Raw genomic sequence first — 7,556 nt, 5'->3', positions numbered from 1 at the left:
AAAAAACAAACAGAATAGACATGAGTCTGTCAAATTTGCACACTCAGTACATTATGTACTGTCACAATTTAAGGTATTATAGGGTAGACGAAAAGAGCAGGCGAGCAGCTTGTGTGTAAATACATGCATGTCATGTGCCATTACCGTGCAGACGGGGACACCTGAAGCTTGTTCTGTTGAGGACTGCAGCTTCAGAACTGGAGCAAATGCACTTTTTTGCTTCACTACAGACATGCATGAAAGAAAAGGAGACAAGGAAGGTTTAAATGAACCACGAATATCTATATATATATATCTATATCTATATCTATCTATATCTATATATATATGTCTTCAGGATGAGTGTAAATAATTTATTATGATCATTATGCAATTTGACCATGATTCAGATTGATAATATCTTGATTATAATAATGTTCAAAAATAAACAGAAATGTGTCCATAGTATACATGGATTTTTACAACAAATATCATTTACAAATGTTATTTTGTGTAAGTATAATTGGGTTAATTATAAATGCTAATTAAATTCTGGGTTGTGCAGCAATCATAATTTGAATGCAAGGAAGTAGAATTAAAATTAACTTAAATTCAGATAAATTCATAATTCAACTGTAACCAATTTTGAATGTTGACCTTTTGGGAAAAAAAATTGGTTAAGAAATTCTCCATGCTTGACAGTTACAGACAGCGAGAAAGCTGTGTTCTTACCAATGTAGTGTTGTGTGTCCGCTGTAGGACTGTCTAAGAATGGCTGTGTGGCCACAGAGAAGTTTGACACAGAAGGGCGTGTGTGTGTTTGTGTGTGCCCAGCTATGGACAGGTGTGTGTTTGAGTGTGTGTGTCTTGGCATGTTGGAGTGAGAGTGTGAATGTGTGTGTGTATTCATGCACGTATTGGTATTGCTGAATTCAGACTGCTGGGATGTGCTGCCTGCAATGAAGCCACTGTTTGAACTCCGACTGAAACCCACTGAAAGAGACACTGAGAGACATTCATTTATTAACACACTGCTGTGGTGCATTTGTACCATTTTCAAATGCATTTATACAACATACCTCGTTCTACATCTGGTGAAATTTCTGTGTTCATGGGTAACTGTGCATCAAAGGAGTTTACACCCATCATTCCATGTGAATTTGTGTGGGACGGGTTTCGTGGGATGGCGTGGAGTACCTCTGCTATATCAGACGCACGCTTCAGAATAATCTCCTATGGTCAGACACATATAAATGCACAGAAATTACATCACTTCCCACTCTGGATTTCAGCAGCAAACATATCGGGATAGCAAGCCTGAGTAAATCTAAATGTTACGTTGACCTGGTTGTTGTGAGGCATTCCATAAAACATCTCTAAAAGATCAGCTGCTCTCTTCAGTAAGACCTCCTGTCAATCAAAATAATTTTTAATTGTATTTTGAAATGTCAAATAAAATAATGAGCACAGAAAAAATTCTCTTTTGGACAGTTAAATTTATTAGACATGCTATTTAATGGCTTACAATTGAATAAAAAATTGAAAACAGAACCTAGAACAATTAAAATGGACAACACAGAATTTAGGAAGAAATCAACTAAGCATTTCTGGCTCACTTTTGGTAGTCTTTCCATATCGCCTAGATGATGAGGAATCACCTTCTGCAGCCGCTGGAATCCGTAGTCAATGGTTGGCTCATTTAAAGCTTAAAAGTGAAACACTTTTCAAAGTTAAATTGTAATGTATCAGACAAGCAACAACAAATTAGATTGTCTGAGCTTCCAAAAAAGGCATTATTTAACAGGAAAAAATCATACATCTGCTTTTCAGATATTCTTAAAAACGGAAAATATTCCATGGTATAACTATGGTTACAGTAAATTGCAAAATTTGTGAGTTTTTCCAAACTTTATAATTCTTACCAGTGTAAATAAAGCGTCCTGGAGGTCCCCTGCAGAACTGCTTGGATTTGTAGGACAGTGTAACTTCTACAACACCAGGGATGTGACGAGTTGGAGTCTGCACACGAATCGCATGTGGTGTAATCACCTACAACAAAAAGGAAAAAGTCATCACCCTCTCAGGATGCAGAAATCTCTCTGTGGAGAGAGTACATCATGTACATCATTGTTTGAAAATATAAAACAAAATTACTGAAGGCATATATATTGGCAACAATGTATTTCACACCTTCCAAAATTAGCAAAGCTTTGTGGGAAATCTGTGGTGAAGGATGTCCAAAAAATGAACAAATGGAAAAAGGAAGCTAAAAATGAAACAAAAATGTATTTGTGACCCTGGACCACAAAACCAGTCATAAGGGTCAATTTTTTTAAATTGAGATGTATACATCATATGGAAGCTGAATAAATAAGCCACTCAGTACATTATGTACTGTCACAATTTAAGGTATTATAGGGTAGACGAAAAGAGCAGGCGAGCAGCTTGTGTGTAAATACATGCATGTCATGTGCCATTACCGTGCAGACGGGGACACCTGAAGCTTGTTCTGTTGAGGACTGCAGCTTCAGAACTGGAGCAAATGCACTTTTTTGCTTCACTACAGACATGCATGAAAGAAAAGGAGACAAGGAAGGTTTAAATGAACCACGAATATCTATATATATATATATATCTATATCTATATCTATCTATATCTATATATATATGTCTTCAGGATGAGTGTAAATAATTTATTATGATCATTATGCAATTTGACCATGATTCAGATTGATAATATCTTGATTATAATAATGTTCAAAAATAAACAGAAATGTGTCCATAGTATACATGGATTTTTACAACAAATATCATTTACAAATGTTATTTTGTGTAAGTATAATTGGGTTAATTATAAATGCTAATTAAATTCTGGGTTGTGCAGCAATCATAATTTGAATGCAAGGAAGTAGAATTAAAATTAACTTAAATTCAGATAAATTCATAATTCAACTGTAACCAATTTTGAATGTTGACCTTTTGGGAAAAAAAATTGGTTAAGAAATTCTCCATGCTTGACAGTTACAGACAGCGAGAAAGCTGTGTTCTTACCAATGTAGTGTTGTGTGTCCGCTGTAGGACTGTCTAAGAATGGCTGTGTGGCCACAGAGAAGTTTGACACAGAAGGGCGTGTGTGTGTTTGTGTGTGCCCAGCTATGGACAGGTGTGTGTTTGAGTGTGTGTGTCTTGGCATGTTGGAGTGAGAGTGTGAATGTGTGTGTGTATTCATGCACGTATTGGTATTGCTGAATTCAGACTGCTGGGATGTGCTGCCTGCAATGAAGCCACTGTTTGAACTCCGACTGAAACCCACTGAAAGAGACACTGAGAGACATTCATTTATTAACACACTGCTGTGGTGCATTTGTACCATTTTCAAATGCATTTATACAACATACCTCGTTCTACATCTGGTGAAATTTCTGTGTTCATGGGTAACTGTGCATCAAAGGAGTTTACACCCATCATTCCATGTGAATTTGTGTGGGACGGGTTTCGTGGGATGGCGTGGAGTACCTCTGCTATATCAGACGCACGCTTCAGAATAATCTCCTATGGTCAGACACATATAAATGCACAGAAATTACATCACTTCCCACTCTGGATTTCAGCAGCAAACATATCGGGATAGCAAGCCTGAGTAAATCTAAATGTTACGTTGACCTGGTTGTTGTGAGGCATTCCATAAAACATCTCTAAAAGATCAGCTGCTCTCTTCAGTAAGACCTCCTGTCAATCAAAATAATTTTTAATTGTATTTTGAAATGTCAAATAAAATAATGAGCACAGAAAAAATTCTCTTTTGGACAGTTAAATTTATTAGACATGCTATTTAATGGCTTACAATTGAATAAAAAATTGAAAACAGAACCTAGAACAATTAAAATGGACAACACAGAATTTAGGAAGAAATCAACTAAGCATTTCTGGCTCACTTTTGGTAGTCTTTCCATATCGCCTAGATGATGAGGAATCACCTTCTGCAGCCGCTGGAATCCGTAGTCAATGGTTGGCTCATTTAAAGCTTAAAAGTGAAACACTTTTCAAAGTTAAATTGTAATGTATCAGACAAGCAACAACAAATTAGATTGTCTGAGCTTCCAAAAAAGGCATTATTTAACAGGAAAAAATCATACATCTGCTTTTCAGATATTCTTAAAAACGGAAAATATTCCATGGTATAACTATGGTTACAGTAAATTGCAAAATTTGTGAGTTTTTCCAAACTTTATAATTCTTACCAGTGTAAATAAAGCGTCCTGGAGGTCCCCTGCAGAACTGCTTGGATTTGTAGGACAGTGTAACTTCTACAACACCAGGGATGTGACGAGTTGGAGTCTGCACACGAATCGCATGTGGTGTAATCACCTACAACAAAAAGGAAAAAGTCATCACCCTCTCAGGATGCAGAAATCTCTCTGTGGAGAGAGTACATCATGTACATCATTGTTTGAAAATATAAAACAAAATTACTGAAGGCATATATATTGGCAACAATGTATTTCACACCTTCCAAAATTAGCAAAGCTTTGTGGGAAATCTGTGGTGAAGGATGTCCAAAAAATGAACAAATGGAAAAAGGAAGCTAAAAATGAAACAAAAATGTATTTGTGACCCTGGACCACAAAACCAGTCATAAGGGTCAATTTTTTTAAATTGAGATGTATACATCATATGGAAGCTGAATAAATAAGCTTTATACAACTATTTGAAAATCTGGAATCTGAGGGTGCAAAAAAATCTAAATATTGAGAATATCGCCTTTAAAGTTGTCCAAAATTAAGTTCTTAGCAATGCATATTACTAATCAAAAATTACGTTTTGATATATTTACAGTAGAAAATTTTCAAAATATCGTCATGGAACATGATCTTTACTTAATGTCCTAATGATTTTTGGCATAAAAGAAAAATCAATAGTGTTGACCCATATACAATGTATTTTTGGCTATTGCTACAAATATACCCCAGCGACTTAAGACTGGTTTTGTGGTCCAGGGTCACATTTATAGTAATTTGTTTGGCAACAGAGATTGAGACTTTTACACACCTCACTCCAGACCATAACTGTTCCGAAAACCACTTGTAGACCATCAAAGAACTGATCTCCAATAATAATCACTGAGGCTCCACCTGACGTCCAACCTTCACTCGGACTGATGGCCTTGATGCAGGGGATCTCAGCTAAATTAACACACAAATGTTAGCTCAATACACTGAGTAAGGGTACTGCACTTCAGAGATAGGTCTACATAAACTACAGCAAATGCATGCTAAAAGAAATCACAAACAATCAAAAAAAATATTGTATACTCTTCTTCTACTGTATATTTACCTACACATTATCATATGAACAAACTTTCAGTGACCACACTGATTTGAATTGCATAGTTAGTTGTGTGCGTTTGATTTTGAATTGAATCATTAGTAATCATAGAATTATTAGAAGCACGTTTGTAATTACTGTACCTTCAATCAGCTCAAATCTTCTTGGTCTTCTGCCATGCTTTGAATTGTTATGGACAAATATATTATCTGAAATGGCTAGAATGTGGGCCTTAACAGAGGCTGTGGTAGAGACCAGCACCTGCAAAGAACAGGATATTTTTACTAGTAGTCTAGTGCAGAAAATGTTGGGCACAAAAGGACATTTTGATGTGGCACAAGGATTATTAAAAACAGTACATAAATTGAATGAATTAAAGTAACTGTTGGCTACATTTATAGTTTTTACTATTGCACTTCTAAAGTGTAATTCAGTACTGTAAGTGACAGCCTTTTCATTAAATATTTCATGTTGATTAAATAGATCCATTATCAGACAAATTATCAGTGATGTGAATATACAGTATAAAGTTGTGTGTGTACCTGGAAACGACGCGTCTCTCGTGGGTTCCCTGCATTTTTCAGGCAATTTTGATTACATTTGAGAAAAAATTTCAGGTTGAACCTATGCAAAAACAAGAAAACATGCAAACATGTAAAGGTATTTGTGGATCAGGGAATAGAGAAAAAGAGTCACTGAGAGAATGATGTAAGAAGAGGAAAATATTAGAAACTGAGAATTGGAGAGATGAAAGAGTACAATCTGTCTGTCTGCTTTTATCCTTAAAGCTGACGAATCCCAATTTCTGTAAGTAATATCTTTATAAGTAATAACAATAAACTTTTTCTTGCCTTTATTTGTACTTACACATATTATAGTACATACATACATTTCTTTATTCATTTATAATCTTACAGAATGCAGCTGATTGCCCTACCGGTCAATAATGATGGGGTCTGATGGTGTTTCGTTCCTGTTTCCACAACTTTTCTTATCACAACATCGGCTGAAAATTCACATATATAGATTAACACAATTATCACTGCATCAACAGAAAAAACCCCCCTGCATATTATAATTACAGCAAATAAACACTAATTTGTAAGACTTTTTTATGACTTTGTGTGTCTGTTTGCATGAGATTACATAAGTTAAGTGTGTTTGACACAAGTTACCTGCACATTATCTCATGAGTGAGAAGAACACGACACATTTCAGGGTTTTTATCTTGACCTTCAAACACAATTGCCTGAAAGAGTCATAGTAATATAGGCAAACGACAGGTTAATGTTATGCAGAAGAAAATATATAAATGTATCATGCCAGTATTTACATGCATTTCAGTGAAAAAAGATCTGTAGACAACACACCCTACATATAACATTGGTAAATTATATAGTATATGTCAATTATATATCATTCACATTATCACTTCATAGTTATGATTTTTATTTAAGCATTTAGTCTTCACTGAAGTGATCTTTTAGTGCTAACACACATAACATATTCTTGCAAATAATATTAAAGTGCATAAACTATTTTACCTGTTTGGTCACAGAGTCTATCAAACGGATATATAGATCTTGCTCTGTTCTGACACCTAAAAGACAGAAAAATTAATAACAAAGCATCAATACGGAACATCATACAAAGGACAGCTGTATTTTCAAATGAAGTGCATTTCTTAAAGTAGAATATTCTAAAGCAGTCCACACTTTATACAGTACTCACCACTGTTGTACAGTAACTGGAGTTTGTAATGGATTCCATTGTTTGTTTTTTCACTTACTGGCTCCTAAATCGAAGGAATGAATACACAAATATGCTTTGCTTTGCAAGGCTTCATCATTTTTAATTTCCAAATTCACTGTTTCATATATTCTACATATCTCCTCACCTTCTCCTTTTCAACAAAGTCCACAAACGCAGTGTGCTCTATCTCCACAGACTGACCCTGACTATCATATAAAGCCAACACAAAGTGAAAGAAGTTTGACTTGCGCAGGCTGGCAGGAGGCTGTTTCTCAAAGTGCGCCCGGGCGAGACAAACACCTCTGCTGGAAACAGAGAAGCTAATTATTTACAGTTTAAAATAAAATATTTTGCACAAATGTGCAATATGCATGTAATATATGTAATACAGAATGCATGATATTTAATACAGAATACATTATATATAATAGCATACAGTGCTTTATATAGCCTAATAAGTAATATAAATATATATATATATATATATATATATAACACAT

The 7,556-nt window shown here is 35.0% G+C and overlaps 1 protein-coding gene across 1 annotated transcript in view; it reads right to left on the bottom strand.

Annotated features, from left to right (window-relative positions):
* Positions 1 to 43: 43 nt before the first annotated feature.
* The window catches only part of LOC107668586 (transcription factor COE3-like), a 7,978-nt gene continuing 465 nt past the window's right edge, over positions 44 to 7,556 (bottom strand). Inside the window, exons 2-22 of the mRNA XM_016460522.1 lie at positions 7,202 to 7,358; positions 7,036 to 7,099; positions 6,849 to 6,904; positions 6,480 to 6,553; positions 6,242 to 6,310; positions 5,847 to 5,928; positions 5,448 to 5,565; positions 5,029 to 5,162; positions 4,221 to 4,347; positions 3,915 to 4,003; positions 3,637 to 3,708; positions 3,378 to 3,531; positions 3,031 to 3,303; positions 2,460 to 2,539; positions 1,902 to 2,028; positions 1,596 to 1,684; positions 1,318 to 1,389; positions 1,059 to 1,212; positions 712 to 984; positions 145 to 224; positions 44 to 58 (exon numbers count right to left, since the gene is read on the bottom strand). Of these exons, the coding sequence (XP_016316008.1) occupies positions 44 to 58; positions 145 to 224; positions 712 to 984; positions 1,059 to 1,212; positions 1,318 to 1,389; positions 1,596 to 1,684; positions 1,902 to 2,028; positions 2,460 to 2,539; positions 3,031 to 3,303; positions 3,378 to 3,531; positions 3,637 to 3,708; positions 3,915 to 4,003; positions 4,221 to 4,347; positions 5,029 to 5,162; positions 5,448 to 5,565; positions 5,847 to 5,928; positions 6,242 to 6,310; positions 6,480 to 6,553; positions 6,849 to 6,904; positions 7,036 to 7,099; positions 7,202 to 7,358 (2,359 nt within the window). The remainder of the gene's footprint in view (positions 59 to 144; positions 225 to 711; positions 985 to 1,058; positions 1,213 to 1,317; positions 1,390 to 1,595; positions 1,685 to 1,901; positions 2,029 to 2,459; positions 2,540 to 3,030; positions 3,304 to 3,377; positions 3,532 to 3,636; positions 3,709 to 3,914; positions 4,004 to 4,220; positions 4,348 to 5,028; positions 5,163 to 5,447; positions 5,566 to 5,846; positions 5,929 to 6,241; positions 6,311 to 6,479; positions 6,554 to 6,848; positions 6,905 to 7,035; positions 7,100 to 7,201; positions 7,359 to 7,556) is intronic.

Source organism: Sinocyclocheilus anshuiensis, unplaced genomic scaffold, assembly GCF_001515605.1.
Source record: "Sinocyclocheilus anshuiensis isolate Anshui unplaced genomic scaffold, SAMN03320099.WGS_v1.1 scaffold2047, whole genome shotgun sequence".
Classification (NCBI taxonomy): domain Eukaryota; kingdom Metazoa; phylum Chordata; class Actinopteri; order Cypriniformes; family Cyprinidae; genus Sinocyclocheilus; species Sinocyclocheilus anshuiensis.
Note: the sequence above shows the minus strand (reverse complement) of the source record. Positions and strands in the feature narration are given on the sequence as shown.